A 15,786-nucleotide genomic window follows, 5' to 3' on the forward strand; every position below is an offset into this window, starting at 1 on the left:
CTCTAAAATCAAGTGCTACACGATAAGCCTTGGTGGTTTTCTTTGTGCTTTATTCACTCGGGAGGGTTGGAGTGGGTTAGACGGGTGTCAGGGCTGTTTCCTGAGTCAGTCTGAGCCCAGCCCCTCTACCCAGCTCAGACTTGGCCCCTCAGGCCTGGTTTCAAGGCACACCCTTCTCCCCACTCCTGCAGGTTGGGGAGCAGAGTGGGGCGACGGACTGGAAGGGTTTGGGGGTCAACAGTCCTAGGCCGCAGGGTGTGTGGGGAAGGAGGACACGAGGCTAGGGGTCAGCCCGCCCTCCTGAGCTCCTCTCCCAGCATCTCCGTCGCCTTCTTCAGCTCATCTCTCCTGTGCGCCAGCCTCTCCACATCATGCTCCTGGTGGGATCAGAAATGGGGTGCTCAGCACCCACCTTCAAAGGCAGGCCACCTCAGTGGTTGCCCATGAATGTGGGCCAGGTCAGTTCACACAGTGGCAGCCAGCCGTGGTCATCCTGGTCACCGCGGGCTGCGATGGTCGCCCTGCTGGTTGCTGCAACCCTGGAAGAGTCGCGTCGGCTAACATGGCCAGCGGCGAGGCCTACGGAGTCTGCCGTAGCCAACAGCGGCAGACAGGGGACTAGCACAGGTGCTCAGCCGGGATGCTGCGACCCATTTGTGAGGTGATGGCCATTTCGGTAACTGCCACCGATCATGGTGACATCTTTACTTCCCATGACCCAGCAGTGGTGTCCATCTATAGCCCAGTGAACCAGGCGCGGCAGCTACTTTTCATGGTGGCCGACTTGCTGGTCACAGCCCAGCAATGGTGGCTAACTCGGGCACTTCTGTGTGGCCATGGTGGCCTTCTTGGTTACTGTAACGGAAGGAAGTATGGAAGCCCTCTTGGTCAAGTAAAGGCCCTGCTTAGATGTTGCCACCTCGTCCTCATGTCAGTCCTGGTCACTACGGCCCATTTGCGGTGGATCTTGCTGTTTGTGGCCCGACACCAGTGGCTGTTTGGCAGGAAGTCCACTGACATCTGGTCCACCCCACTCCCCCACTGCCTCCTCCACTCACCTCCCTGTCCGAAGCCTCTCTCTTCTCCTGCTTGGGCTCAGCTTCTGGCTGGTGGAGGTGGCGGCCGTCCTCGTGCCTCTCTCCACCCGCCTCGGCCCCCTGCCACAGGCTGTGGCCCCTGCCCAGCACCTGCACCCCCTTCTCCTCTGCCTCGAACTGCGCCGTCTCCTCATCGCTGGCCTGCTCTGCCACCCGCTTCTGGGGGGCCCTGCCACCTTCTAGACGCCGCTTCCACAGGCCCTCAGAGGTCTCCACGGGCCCCCTCTTCTTTTCCTCCTCCTCCTCTCTGTGGTCCTCCTGGCGGAGCCGGCTGTGGAGCTGCTCGCGGATGGCCTGTTCCCGCACTTGGGACTTGTGGGTCCTTTCTGCTGCCTCCTCTTCCTCGTCCCTCACCTCATGGCTGGACCTTGTCTTCCCAGCGTCTGGCTTTTTAAAATCCCCAACCAGGAGGCCTTTCTCTTCAGTGGACCCACAGCCACAGGACTCTGTCTCACACGTTTCTAGTGGAAAGAGAGGATGTTCTCTGTGCAGCTGATCAGAAAACAGCCCTAGAGGAGTGCTGGGGCTGCCCGAGGCCCCACAGGGGCACTGCCCAGACCTGGGAGGGGAGAGTCGGGTGCTGGGAGACACTGTCTGCCCCCATCCTGTACCCTTGCAGGGAGCCCCGAGCGTGGGGCTGGGGGCCAGGCTCCTTCAGTCTGGACACACTTGACAATGCCGTGCCAGCCCAGACAATGGCTCTAGGATGAGAAGAGGACACCCCTTCCTCCAGGCAGCCCTGGTGGGGTGGGAGCTCCTAAGAGGAACTGGGGCCTGGGCCCTCCTTACCTTTGTGGAGGAGAGCCATGCAGGGGCCTCGCTTGGCCTGGCCCAGCATCAGCACTTCTGTGACCACCTCTGCCAGACAGCGGGTCAGCTGGGGGTGAAGGGTCAGAGGGGAGGTTGAGGGTAGGGCAGATGGGGGGCATGAGAGCAGTGGGAGGGTTGGAGGGGAGACAAAATATCGTGGAGGGGGCTGGGCAGGGGGAGCCAGGGCCCCAGGGAGATGAGGCAGGGCAAGAGGGCTGCAGTCCTCACCTCCTCCTTGGAGGGTCTCGGTGCCAGGGGAGCCGCGGTGGCTGTGGAGGAAGGACAGGGGTGCTGGGCTCGTACTCCGGGCGCTGTCCCGGGTGCTGATTCCAGCTCCGAGGTCGTCCCGGTACCCACAAGTCCCCTCCCCCAGCCCCCTGCCAGGTGCGCCGTCTCCACCTGGAAGCTCAGCCCATGAAAGCTCTAGTCTGGCCCCGCTGGGTGCACCGTCCCCGCCCCCGGTCACCCGAGTCCCCCGCTCCCCAGGCTGGCCGGTGGGGTCGCCCCGGTCTCAGGCGCTCACCCGCCCCCAGCAGCAGCGCCAGCAGAGGAGGCAGCAGCAGCAAGAGCGGCACGGTGGGCTCGCGGCGCTGCATGGTGGGGCGCCCGGACCAGGGTCCTCGGCACCGTGCGGCCGGGGAGGCAGCTCCTTATAACCCGCGCCCCCAGTGGCCCCCACGGGAGGAAGTGACGTCACCACCACCCCCTCCCCGCCAGAGGGAGGGCAACAGCTGCGGGGCGGAGACCCGTCTGAGACCCTCAATTATTCATGGGGGCCCACTCCCTGCACCCTCCCCTCCAGCTTCCGGGCCCTGAGCTCCAGCACGGAGGGTGGGGGATTCTCTGCCCAGGTAAACAGGGTCTGATGAGCTTAAGGCCCCACTGGGAGGCGGGACCTGGGTTTGAATCCAGAGGCAGCCACTTACAGACCAACCTCAGGCAACTCCTTCCCTTCCTTGGCCCATTTTCTCCTCTGGAAAATGGGTCTCATAAATCTACTTCCTCAGAGCTGTATCTGGGCCCCACCTGAGTCCCAGCTCCTCCACTACCAGCTGCGCAGCCCTGGGACAACTGCTTAATCTAAGACCTGTTCCTCACTTGTGAAATAGGGCTGGTGACAACCTACTCCACAGCTTGATGGGGAAGATTGAATAAGTTAATGCACATATGTTAGCTCCGGCAGTGCCTGGCACTGCGAACTACACAGGTCCGAGCTCCTTCCTCCCAGTCATTTTTATTGAGCACCCATTACATGCCCAGTCCTCTTCTAGACTCTGGGGCTACAACAGTGAATGGGGCTACTGGCAAACTTCCCTGGCCTCAGGACATGGAAGCAACCTAAGTGTCCATCAACAGATGAATGGATAAAGATGTGGCACATATATACAATGGAATATTACTCAACCATAAAAAGAAATGAAATTGAGTTATTTGTAGTGAGGTGGATGGCCCTACAGTCTATCATACAGAGTGAAGTAAGTCAGAAAGAGAAAAACAAATACCGTATGCTAACACGTATATATGGAATCTAAGAGAAAAAAAAAAAGGTCATGAAGAACCTAGGGGCAAGACGGGAATAAAGACACAGACCTACTAGAGAATGGACTTGAGGATATGGGGAGGGGGAAGGGTAAGCTGTGACAAAGTGAGAGAGTGGCATGGACATATATACACTACCAAACGTAAAATAGATAGCTAGTGGGAAGCAGCCGCATGGCACAGGGAAATCAGCTCGGTGCTTTGTGACCACCTAGAGGGGTGGGATAGGGAGGGTGGGAGGGAGGGAGACGCAAGAGGGAAGAGATATGGGAACATATGTATATATATAACTGATTCACTTTGTTATAAAGCAGAAACTAACACACCATTGTAAAGCAATTATATTCCAATAAAGATGTTAAAAACAAAAAACAAAAAACAAGAACTTCCCTGGCCTCTTGGAGCAGACATTTGAGAAGGGGGAAACAGACAATACTCAAGGAAGGAGGCTGCGGTGCATCACAGCACAGTGGCGTAGATGCTGAGTGCTGGGGTTTTTACTTTGGCCAGGCTGGTCAGGGAAGTCCTCTCGGAGGAGGTGACATCTGGGCTAAGGCCTGAGTGACAAAATGCAAGCAATCACACAAGATCTAGGGGAAGAGTAGCCAGGGAGCGGTCTAGCAAGTGCAGAGGCCTGAGTTGGGAATAAGTCTGAGAGTGAGAACAGCAAGGCAGGTTGGGGGGTGGCCAGAGCACGACAGGGAAGAGGCTGGTTGAAGAGGAAGGTGGGGGGCAGGTCACGTGGGGCCCCGTGGACCATGGTGACAGCTTGTCCTTTCCCCTGAGATGGAGCCACACGAGGGCTCTGAGCAGGGAGGGATGTGACCCAACGCAGGTGTCCACAGGGTCCCTCTGGCTTTGTGTGGGGGACAGGGAGCAGGAAGACGGCCAAGAGACTGCCGCGACTCTCCAAATGGGAGATAGCAGTGGACAGGCCCAGCGGGGGGCCAGGGATGAGAGGGCAAAGGCAGGTTCTGGAAATATTTTGAAGGAGGAGCCGCCAGGGTTTGCTGAAGGACGGGATGTGGATGTGGAGAGGAGAGAACAGTCGAGGATGACTCTCAGGGCTGCGGCCTGAGGAGCTGGGAGAGCAGTTCCAGGTACTGAGACAGGGGCCATACGGGAGGAGCGAGTTCTGGCTTCACCGAGTTTGGGCTGCTTCCTGGACCCCACCTGGAGCTGGGGAATGACGGGGGAGGTTGGACGTAAGCTGCCACTTGTCCCAGAGTCAGGGGAGAGGCCTCGGCATCCTCTCAGTTCCCTCGGTGGCCCCCAAGCTACCTCCACGTGCTCTGGGGATGCTGGACACTTCTGGCATGGTCCCTGCAGCCACAGACCCCTTGAGGATTCAGCACCTCTGAGCAATAGCCCAGCATCCCTAGCAAGTTGGCCAGGCCACCTCCCTAACTCACAGACCCACAAATGCCTTTGTTCCGACCATTTATTGGGGGACTTTCTCTTAAGCACTGAGGGCGGGAAGAAGGAAGGAGGGATGGAGGCCTCCTCTCCCTCTCCTTCCCCCATCCCTAGAACCTCCAAGTCCCCTTGGAGGAACCACTGCTTCCCAGCGCAGGCTGGGAGCTCCAACAACAACAGGGTCACTGACTGATCCCGAGGAAGTAGGGGCATAGGAGTGGTGGACCCTGCAGTCCAGGGGCCCAGGCGGGGAGCTGACATGAAGGCAAATGTTGGGATGGATCAGGACAACAGGTCCCAGGGGCCCAGCGACCCCAAGCTCCAGGAAGCAGCGACAACCCTACTGGCCAATGAGGATGAGTCCTCAGCTCGAGGCAGGCTGGCCCGGGAGCCTGGGCTTCTGGGGCTGGTTGGGGCCGATGTACTGGAGAGGCACGTGGGTGGGGGTCGTGATCCGATCGGTGCTGAGGTAGGGCTGGAGGACAGGGGGCACGAGCACCGAGCCGTCCTGGGGAGAGAGCAGGCCTCAGGCCGCTGCCCTGCCAGCCCTGCAGCCTCCGCCTCCCTGCGTGAGATCCTCCCGCTGCCCCCTCACCTTTTGCTGATTGCTCTCCAGGAGGGCGATGAGGAGGCGGGGGACAGCACAGGCTGTGGCGTTCACCTGGGAGAGGGGCACGCTCAGAGCCAGCAGCTGGCCGGCCCAGGGAGAGGCTTGAGGTGGTGGGCCCGGGGCACGGGGGCACTGGGGAGGGTGGGCGAGGGTGTGCGGCTCACCGTGTGGGCGAACTGCAGCTCCCCAGCCTCCGTCTGGACCATGACGTGGAGGCGGCGGCTCTGGAAGTCCGTGCAGTTGGAAGCACTGGTGACCTGGGCACGGGGGTGGGGTGGGCTGAGAGGATGGGCCATCGGTGGCGGTGGGGTCCTCTTTCCCACCCTGTGGCCCCGCCGGGCAGGGGGCTCACCTCGCCAAAGCGGCCTCGGCCCGGCATCCAGGCCTCAATGTCAAACTTGCGGTAGGCGGGCAGGCCCAGCTCCTGGGTGGGCATGTCCAGGACCCTGCAGCCCAGGAGAAAGACATGGCAAAGGCCAGCGGGTGAGAGGTGGTGGAGGAGGAGGGGGAGGAGGGGGAAGGGGAGGTGATGGAAGAGGAGGTAGCCAAAAAGAGGGAAATGCAAGTGATAAACGAGATGACAGTGGCAAAGGGGAAGAGGTGGCCGAGCCTCCGGGCTGTTCACCATGGCCGTTCTTCCTTCTATAACAGCAGCACCCTCAGGTTTTTGTAATGGGTCACCCAGATAAAAGTCCACACTTCTCAGCTTCTCTTGAAAGCTCCGTGTGACTGACAGGGTGCGAGAGGAGGCGGGGCTTGTGACGTCCAGTCACCCCCTTAAAGGGAAGGGGTGTGCCTGCCCCCCTGGAGGGTGAAAAGCCGTCTTGGACCACCCAGACGAGGCAGCACCCTAGGGATGGGGAGCAACAGGAGGGAAGGGGCCTGGTCTTGACACTGGAGTGCCCTGCGCAACTTATGCTGCCATTATGATCCTATACGTGATTTTATATATTGATAGGTACACGGACATCCTATATATAATAATAACACAGGCAAAAGGGGGCAGAGGGAGAAGAGGTGGTGAGGATTTTCAAGATGGGGGAGCACCTAGCCAGCCCTTCCCTCCCTCCTCCCTCACCCCACCCTCTGCCACCCACCTCAGCCCCCCGCCCCTCCCCACACCGGAAGTGCAAGCCCAGCTCTGTCAAGATCTCCATCTGAAGGGACAGGAACTCCTCCAGCAGCTGCGAGCTCTGCTCCAGCCCAGGGCCTGTCACCCCAAACATCTCCACCTGGGGCAGGGCGGGAGGCACAGGAGTCAGGAGGCGCTAGGCTGTTGGGCTTGACGGGCTGGGGCGCTGGGCTGTTGCCAGTCCTAGCTATGCCAACCTTGGTGAAGTGGTGCACTCGATACAGCCCCCACGGCTCCTTCCCCGTGTCTGTTTCCGCCCGGTAGCAGGTGCTGGAACAAACCATCCTGGGGGGAGCAGGGTAGGTGGGGTCAGGGAGAGGAGAGGCAATGTCACTGGTGGGGACAAGGTCTAAAGGAACTGGGCATCACCTGATTGGCAGGTCCCTGAAGGCCACGGAGTGGTCCATGAAGTAGCCTGGGAGGAGAGGGGTACAGAATGGGTCAGCCAAGGCCACCATCCATCCAGCCATAGGAAACCTTTGTGAGAATTAGAAAAGATGTCCCCTCTAGCAGACGCAACCTCAAGTCAGGACATGTGGCTGGATCCTCACCGTACCACTGTGCAGTAAACAACCTACACAACTGTAAACGTAGGCCCTGGGGTCGCTGAGATATCCTGGGCGTGCAGCCATCACCCCCCAGGAGGCTCCTGGCTGTCCCCTTTCGATCCCCTCCTGCTCTGAGGACACTGGAGGTGTCCTCACCCCACTCTTGCCCCCAGGTAAGAACTCACCTGCAAGTCCCACCTCTGCTGTCCCGGCCAGGTTGAGGTCTTCAAAGCGGGAGGGGTCGATGTTGTAAATTTGGGATGGTTTGGCATTTGGTGTCATCCCACAGCCTTCCTGGGGAGGAGGCCAGGCCACAGAGGTCAGGGGACAGGTAACCTGGGTGGCCCCCATTGTGCAGTCACAACCCCTGCTCCTCCCCTAAAAGCATCTGGAATCACCCTGAGCTCCCTGTTATGGCTTGACCCCCTCAACCCAGCCCCAGGGCAGGTTCCTCGGGGGAGACAGGCTGGTCTCTCCACCTGGAGCCCTCAGAATGGGGCCTGACACACGGCTGGGCGTGGGGAACCGAGAGTCCTCACTCACAAACACAGCTCCTCGGAGAAGGTCTGGCACCGTCATGGGGGTGAAGCCCTGTGAAGGGGGACGGGAGGGGTGAGGAGCACAGCCAGGACCCCCACCAGACCCCAAGCTCAGGCCCGAAGAAAGGACGCTGCAGGGTGGGCCAACGGCTCCCCCGTGTCACTCCGAAGTCCATTTCACTTCAGAGGAAATCGAGGCAGGCCTGAGCAGTGGGCTTGGAGCTGGACCCAGGGTCCTGGGCCCCTGTCACTGGGGTCCCCTCTGCTGGTGCCTCCTGGTTTCCTCACTTGGATATACCACTTAGATCTGACCATGTCCCTCCCCTGCTGAAAGCCTTCCGTGGCTCCCCGGCGCCCTCAGGAAATGTCCGAGTCCCTCACCATGGCCAACATCCCCTGCATTCAGCCCTTGCCGACCCCTCCAGTTTCAACGGATGCTGTATTTCCCCAACACTCCCTGTACACTGCAAGCAGGCAGTGAGGGGCAGTGGTTACAGGTGCGGCTCCACACGCTAGCTGGGAGACCCTGCCTAGTTACTCCCTCCTCCATCTTTAAAGGGGATAATAATAGCACTCACCTCATAAAGTTGTCCTAAGAATTAAATACGTCAATAATACATGTAAAGCTCTGAAAACAGTGACTGGAGCAGAGGTCACCCCCTCCTCTCCACCCTGAGCGTTCGGAGCTCAGCTTCAATGCCACCCCCTCCAGGCAACCCTCCCATCCAGGCCCATACCCGGTGGACGAGCTTGTTGAGTGTGAAGTTGACCAGGCCGTGCTGCAGGAGGGCCCCAGCCCCGCGCAGGTAATAGGAGCGGTGGCCAGACACGTGGGACAGACGCCTGGGAGACAGATGGGCAGACAGGCGGGGGCACGTGGGCCAGGGCTGGTGGGGGAAGAGGGGGACTCAAGCACCCCGGGGCAGAGGGCCAGCTGCTAGGCGGGGGACCGGGCATCAAACATTCATGCCGGGCAAGGCCCTGGCAGTTCCACATCCCATGCTGAGCCCAATGAGGCGGAGCCGGCAGCCAGCTGTTGGGTTGGGAGGGCTGGGCGCTGGGGGCTGGGAGGGGGGCTCACTTCTGACGGATGATGTCGAGTTTCTCAGCTATTTCCAGGTGGCCCCGGGGTTGGAAGGAGAAAGCTATATACGGATGAAAAGCAATGGGGTAAGAGGGGGAGGAGAGACAGGGAACAGGGACAGAGAGAAAGAGGATTAGAGAGAGAGCGGAAGGAGAGGAGGACAGAGGGAGGGAGAGAAAAGGAGAGAGAGGAAAAGAGAGAGGGGGGAGGAAGAAAAAGACAGATACATGTGTGCGTGTACACACACACACACACGCACACGCACACACACACACACACGAGACAGGGTGAGAAATGAGAAAGCCCTGGGGCTCTATAGGCTCCAGCCATGGTCCCAGACCCCAGGAGCCCCCGCCCCCAGCCTGGGGTCCCCTGGCCTGGGCTGTGGTCCACCTGGCTTGTCTCCAACCACATGGAGCACTCGGGCCTGGCTTTCGTCCCCGACGGGCTGCAGGGAAACAGTGGGTGTCACTGGGAAGGTGGCACTAGGTGGACCCCGGCCTCCCCTGCTGCCCAGCGCGATGCTCACCACATCTGGGTGGGTCTGGTTGGGCAGCCTCAGCGCCCGCAGGTAGAACTGCTCCTCGAGTTGTGCCTCCTTGGGGTACAGGAGCATGAGCTGCTTCCGGATCTCCCGGCCACGTGCCCGCAGACTCTCATATTGGGGGTCCTGGGAGTGGGGCAGGCAGGGTGAGCCCAGGAGCGGGTGGGGTCCCTCAACCAGTTTGACCTTGATCCCGGCTAGCACAACCTCTGTGGTGGATGTTTGCTGCTTCTTGTTTTGGCTCAACATCTTGAATTTCCTTTCAGGAACCTCCCCTCACCACCACAGGGCATGTCCACAGGGACATGACTCTGGCCTGGTCTACTAGAACATTCCATTGCCTTGACCATAGTGATTGGCTTAAAGACAGGCACATGACCCAAGACGAACTCATGAGAATCAGCCCCAGGGCTGTGTCTGGAGCTGTCAGGAAAATGGTCCTCTTTGCACCAGACCCTGCCTGCCCTTGCCCCAAGGAGAGAAAGCTGGTCTGGGAATAAGAAGGAAGCAGAAGCAAATATGGGCCAGGACCTGGATCCAGCTGTACCTGAAGCCAGTCTTTTTAGTTTCATGAATCAATAGAGCCTGTTGTTGTTATTTTCCTTACTCCCATTTGAGTTATGTTTTCTATCACATACAATGGAGACTTCATGGCTGATAATGGTATCTTTGCTGCCCACCCCTCACCAGGGACAGGATATCAACTCCCTGTAGTACCTGCTGCACTTGATTGTTGTCCTGGTTTACCTGGTAGAAAAGAGAAGGAGGGGGTGATCAGGTTGATGAAGTTGGGGATGGGGAGGAGAGGTGAAAGGTCAGGGCCACGGGATCTAAATTACTTGCTCTGCCCGTGCCTGGCTGGACCCTCCTCCACTCTGTGCCTCAGTTTCTCTGTCAGTAAAGCTGGGAGGAGGCAAGATAACATAATAGTAATCATGCCTGCAGCTCCATTTATTGAGTGCTGCCTCATGCCTGGCCATGTGCAGAGGACCCTCATATGATCCTATTTCTTCATAACCCACTCCATGAGTTTCGCGCATCAATGTGATCCCATTTTACAGATGAGAAAACTGAGGCTCGGAATGGTAAAGTCTGTGAGCATGCATTTGGAGGCTTGAGGCCAAGGGTCTGTGACACTCTGAACCTTCTGTGGCCCTGAGCACCAGAGGGAATCAGGCAGATCTGGGTCTGAATGTTGGGTGCCTACCAGCTGTGCGCCCTTGGGCAAATCTCTTCCCTTCTCTGAGCCTTGGTATCCTGGTCTGTGAAATGGGCTGATAACAGGAGCTCCTTAGGGAGCTGTTGCCTGGCTTCCTGAGAAGATGAGCTAGCGCTCACTGAACATGAACTGTGATCAACTTTGCTGCTTTCACTGGCTGCTCGCCTGCGATGCATGTAGCCCAGGGCCTGGCAAGACACAGCAGGTCACTGGGAGATGTAGTTAAGGTTGGGAGAGTGGCGAAAAGCTGCCCAAATGCCTGGGTGCCAATCCCACCTCTCCTGCTTCCTAGCTGTGAGACAGGCACATTTTAACCTCTTGAGGTCTCGGTTTCCTCAGCTGTAGAACCGGGTTTGTATTGTTCCTGTCTCACAGAGCTGTGACGATTAAGAGTAAGGAAAGCACCTAGAACAGTGCTTGGCAGGCAGCGATGGCTATGTACATGTCTGCTATTACTATGATGATTGTTTTTCAGCCCTCTGTGGCAGATGCTGTCAGCTCTCTAACCCAAGACCATTTGCCCTCCTTCCTCCTTCTAGCCAGAGACCCCTGACTCAGTTCACCCTCCCCTGGGCAGCCTGCAGTTCAGGGAACGTGGGCCCAGCCAAGGTTGCCTCTTGCCATTGACTGGTGTGGCTGTGGGGTGTCTAGGCCCATGAGACATGAAGGGACTCCGCTGGATGCTTCAGGAAAGCTCTCCCTGCTCTTGGAAAAGGCACTTAAGCCAGAGAAGTCCTGTTTTCTGCCTCTGGCAGAGACATGCCAGGAGATGCTGTACTATGGCAGCCACCTTGGGACCCTGAGGGGGCAACTGAGGTCAAATCAACATGGTGAAGTTGCAGGTAGAGAGAGAGGGAAGGAACCTGGGTTAGGGATGCTGGGGAGAGCTGCTAATTCATCAGCCCCAGGGATGCCTGGCCCTGGGTGGCTTATTGTGTGACATAATGAATGTCCACATCCTTCACGTTCCGTAAATTGGGTTTCCTGTTACCTGCGAGGCATCCTACTGCCACACCCCCACCCACCCAGGACCCCCGCGCTCACCAGCAGGGCCCGCACTGCCTCAGCCACGGCCCCCTTCTCTTCCTCCAGGCTCCGGATCTGCTCCCGCAGCTGCCTCAGCTCCTGCCATGTCGCGATCTGGGGGTGGACACAGGAGGGAAAGATGTGAAGCGGCCACTGTCCCCTGCCCCTTCTGGCTGGAGCCTCGTCCCCTCGGTCCCCTGGACCAGCAGTGGGGTGAGGTAGAGACCACTCACTGTCCCCCAGTAGCCATTCTCCCCTCCTTCCCCTCAGTACTTGAACCCCCTGATGTTTAGTCGGGCACGCAGCTGCCCAGAATTAAGACACACTCCCAGCCTCCTGGGCAGCTACATGTGTCTGTGGGCCCAAGATTGACCAAGGGACATGAGTTGAAGTGGTAGGTGTCACTCCTGAGTTGCCTCCTTAAAGATAAGCCCCCATACTGGACTTTCTCACTCCCTTTGGACTGGACGACGGACCCTGAGGAGAGGTGAACAGGACAACCCCCTAAGGGATGCAGAGCAAGAAGATGAAAGGTCTTCATTGGGGCTTCAAAGGGTCTTCATTGTTGCATGCGGGCTTGCTCTAGTTGCGTGAGCGGGGGCTACCTGGGCGCTGGGGGACGTGGAGCTGAGCAGCACTTACCTCTTGACTCTCACGTGAGAGCAAAACAGCCTGTGTCCTATGGGGCGGCCACGGCAGCTACACCTGCACTCACCAGCCCAGGGGGGTCAGGAGGGGCGGGAGAGACCCGGCCCCCTCCAGCTCTCACTCTTTGGGCACACCTACTGCTGTGGAGTCCCTCTGCGAGCCCAGATCCCCGAGCAAAGCCCTCTGTCCTCTCTGGTTGCAGTTTTCCCTTGGACAAAATGGTGCAAGCAACACTGTCCTACCTCCCTGGAAGGGAGAGGGGAAACCAGAAGCGGAGAGAGGGCGATCACAGGATGGTTTGTTACCCACTTCGTGGCTCCCCCTGGATGTCTCCTGGACACCTCACGGCTCACCGTGTGCAAGAGTGACTCTGGGAAACTTATCTCCCCCACATCTGCTCCTCCTCCTCCTCAGGGACAGCCCCACTAACGCCCACCCTCCACCCCAGCCCCGCAGCCAGGTACCACGTCCTGACCTTTCTGCCTCATGAACACCCGTCAGATCTGTCCTTCCCTCATCTCCCCACTCCTGCCTCACCCCAGATCCCATCAGCTCCCACCAGAAGCCCTGTGCCAGCCTCCTGGCCTTCAGGCTCACCTTCTCCAACCCAGCCAGAGTTCTTATACAATCCTCTCCTGCCTGAGAGCACCCTAGGCCCCCAGTGCCCCTAGGAACGAACTGCATGCCTTGCTACTGCCTGCCAAGCCACACGCCATATTCCTCTCCATACTTATGCCCTAAGGAAGTGTTTTTCAAGCTTTGGAATGTGATCCATTTGTGGGTTATAAATTTAACTTAGGGTCTCTAAACCAGCACTTTAGTAAATTGAGGTAAAATATACATAAAACGTACCATTTTAAAAATTAAAAAAGTAGTTAAAAAAATTTATTTTATTTATTTATTTTTGGCTGCATTGGGTCTTCATTGTTGCGCGCGGGCTTTCTCTAGTTGCGGCGAGCGGGGGCTACTCTTCATTGCGGTGTGTGGGCTTCTCATTGTGGTGGCTTCTCTTGTGGAGCACGGGCTCTAGGTGCATGGGCTTCAGTAGTTGTGGCATGTGGGCTCAGTAGTTGTGGCTCGCGGGCTCTAGAGCGCAGGCTCAGTAGTTGTGGCGCACGGGCTTAGTTGCTCCGCGGCGTGTGGGATCTTCCCGGACCAGGGCTGGAACCCATGTTCCCTGCATTGGCAGGCGGATTCTTAACCACTGTGCCACGAGGGAAGCCTTTTAACCATTTTTTAAGTGTACAGTTCGGGGGGGAGGGATAAATTGGGAGATTGGGACTGACCTATACACACTATATAAAACAGATAACTAATAAGGACCTAATGTATAGCACAGGGAACTCCACTCAATATTCTGTAATGACCTATATGGAAAAAAATCCAAAAAAGAGTGGATATATGTATATGTATAACTGATTCACTTTGTTGTATAGCAGAAACTAATACAATATTGTAAATCAACTACTCCAATAAAAATTTTTTAAAAAGTGTACAGTTCAGTGGCATTAAGTACATTCATATCATCGTGCTATCATAACTACCCATCTCTGGAACTTTTTTACATTCCCAAACTAAAACTCTGTACCCATTAAACTTTCTCCCCTCCTCCTGCCCCTGGCAACCACCATTCTACATTCTGTTTCTGAATTTGCTCCAGGTGCCTCATACAACTGGAATCACACAGTATTTGCCCTTTTGTGACTGGCAAATTTCACTTAGCATAACGTCTTTAAAGTGCATCCATGTTGTAGCATGTGTCAGAATTTCCTTCCTTTTTAAGGCTGAATGTCATTCCACTGTATGCATTTACCACATTTTGTTTATCCATTTATCCATCAGTGGACCCTTGGGTTGCTTCCACCTTTTTACTGTGACTAACGCAGCTATAAACATGGGCATACAAACATCTAAGTCCCTTCTTTCAGTTCTTTTTGGGTATATACCCAGAAGTGGAATTGCTGGAATACATGGTAATTCTATGTTTAATTTTTTGAGGAACTGCCATATATTTTTTCTTTTTCTTTTTTGAAAAATTAATTAATTAATTAATTAATTTTTAATTTATTTTTGGCTGTGTTGGGTCTTCCTTGCTGCGCACAGGCTTCCTCTAAGTAGTGGCGAGCAGGGGCTACTGTTCCTCGCAATGCACGGGCTTCTCACTGCGGTGGCTTCCCTTGTTGTGGTGCTCGGGCTCTAGGCACGTGGGCTTCAGTAGTTGTGGCACACGGGCTCAGTAGTTGTGGCTCGCCGGCTCTAGAGCACAGGCTCAGTAGTTGTTGCGCACGGGATTCGTTGCTCTGCGGCATGTGGGATCTTCCCGGACCGGGGCTTGTACCCGTGTCCCCTGTATTGGCAGGCGGATTCTTAACCACTGCACCACCAGGTAAGTTCCTATTTTTTCTTTTTTAATTAACTTCTCTGAGCCTTAATTTCCCCTCTGATAAAATAGGAGAAATAATGGTACCCACCTCATAGAGTTGTGAAATTTAAATGAGACTCATCTGTATAAAGCACTTAAAATAGGATGGTAGGGGGGTCCAAGAGAGGGCTGGGAGGATTTGGGGTCCCCATTATCCTCGGCACCCCAGCAGGGTCTAGAAATACGGTGACCCTGGTTCTAGTTCCCCAGCATGTGGTATTATATAAGTGCTAGCTTTATTATTATTAATATTCACTGCCTTATTCTCAACATCTGGAACATAACAGGGGCGCTCCCTACATATCTGTTCAAAAGCACATTCATTCATTAAATAACACTATGTAACTGCCTGCTACCTGTGGGGTAGGTGCACAACTCTACCTCTCACTCTCCAAAGGCAAGAGGCAACCCCCCTCCCACCGCTGATTCACACCCCCCGCCGCTGATTCACATCCCTGTCCCCCATTTTCCTTCGTGGCCTTAGGATAAGCCTGGCATGAGGTCTAAGCAGAGAGGACACTGGCAGACAGTAAGTTCCTAACGCACAGTGGGTACCCAGCACGCTTTATGGGACAGGAGCATCATGGGTAACTAGACAGTAGGGCCTTAGCACTCTGGCTAACTGGCACGTACTTAGGTGCCAAGCACAACACGTTGGCTAAACTTGGGAAGGAACTAAAATTCCTGCGATAAGACCGCCCCCTGTTGGAAAGTTTCTTGCAAGCCCATTTCGTCTGTAAAACGAACAGCCGATAGACAGAGCGGCCGGGCCTCGCAACCACCGGCCGGCACAAGCGCACTCACGATCGCAGGCAGATCCTCCGACCGCAGCTCCCCCTTGCGGAGCTCCAGGGTGCGCGCGGCCTCTTCCGGGTATGCGCACAGCGGCTCCATGTCCAGCTGAGGGAGCGCGCTGTAGCCCTCACGCGCGTGCTCGTACAGGAGGTTCCTGTCTCGTCTCTCCGTAGCGAAACTTCTCCTTGGGCTCTGGTTGCAAACGCAGCCTCCCCGGAGCCGCAGGCTCCGAGCAGCCACCAGAGGCCACAAGCGCCGCACTGTGGACGCAGCCATCTTGGAAGGGGGACAAAGAGTCACGCACTCTTCGTCCCGCCCTCTTTGTCCCGCCCACTACGCGTTTAGACTAATTGCAAA

The 15,786-nt window shown here is 56.7% G+C and overlaps 2 protein-coding genes across 6 annotated transcripts; both read right to left on the reverse strand.

Annotated features, from left to right (window-relative positions):
- Positions 1–50: 50 nt before the first annotated feature.
- Positions 51–2,564, reverse strand: CCER2 (coiled-coil glutamate rich protein 2). The gene is made up of 5 exons (XM_061173592.1): positions 2,431–2,564; positions 2,136–2,176; positions 1,887–1,974; positions 1,059–1,558; positions 51–377 (listed from the first exon to the last, which is right to left on the reverse strand). Exons 1-5 carry the CDS (start codon positions 2,501–2,503, stop codon positions 288–290), a joined length of 792 nt encoding a protein of 263 aa, XP_061029575.1. The 5' UTR covers positions 2,504–2,564; the 3' UTR covers positions 51–287.
- On the reverse strand, positions 1,959–15,705 carry SARS2 (seryl-tRNA synthetase 2, mitochondrial). Of its 5 annotated transcripts, XR_009697884.1 has the most exons (18): positions 15,439–15,705; positions 11,583–11,678; positions 10,037–10,066; positions 9,305–9,445; positions 9,169–9,223; positions 8,773–8,836; positions 8,429–8,534; positions 7,696–7,743; positions 7,338–7,446; positions 6,974–7,019; positions 6,802–6,889; positions 6,595–6,704; positions 5,825–5,918; positions 5,637–5,729; positions 5,458–5,523; positions 5,207–5,370; positions 2,136–2,176; positions 1,959–1,974 (listed from the first exon to the last, which is right to left on the reverse strand). XR_009697884.1 is itself a non-coding variant. In XM_061173577.1 (17 exons), the coding sequence occupies exons 1-17, from the start codon at positions 15,703–15,705 to the stop codon at positions 4,026–4,028; spliced, it is 2,199 nt and encodes a 732-aa protein (XP_061029560.1). In that variant the 3' UTR covers positions 3,793–4,025. The 5 variants fall into 5 exon arrangements, 4 of the variants coding, with proteins under 4 accessions (XP_061029563.1, XP_061029560.1, XP_061029562.1 ...); XM_061173577.1 differs by lacking the exons at positions 1,959–1,974; positions 2,136–2,176 and adding an exon at positions 3,793–4,625 and having other exon boundaries at positions 5,637–5,751; XM_061173579.1 differs by lacking the exons at positions 1,959–1,974; positions 2,136–2,176 and adding an exon at positions 4,546–4,625.
- Positions 15,706–15,786: the final 81 nt, after the last annotated feature.

Source organism: Eubalaena glacialis, chromosome 18 (assembly GCF_028564815.1).
Source record: "Eubalaena glacialis isolate mEubGla1 chromosome 18, mEubGla1.1.hap2.+ XY, whole genome shotgun sequence".
NCBI lineage: Eukaryota > Metazoa > Chordata > Mammalia > Artiodactyla > Balaenidae > Eubalaena > Eubalaena glacialis.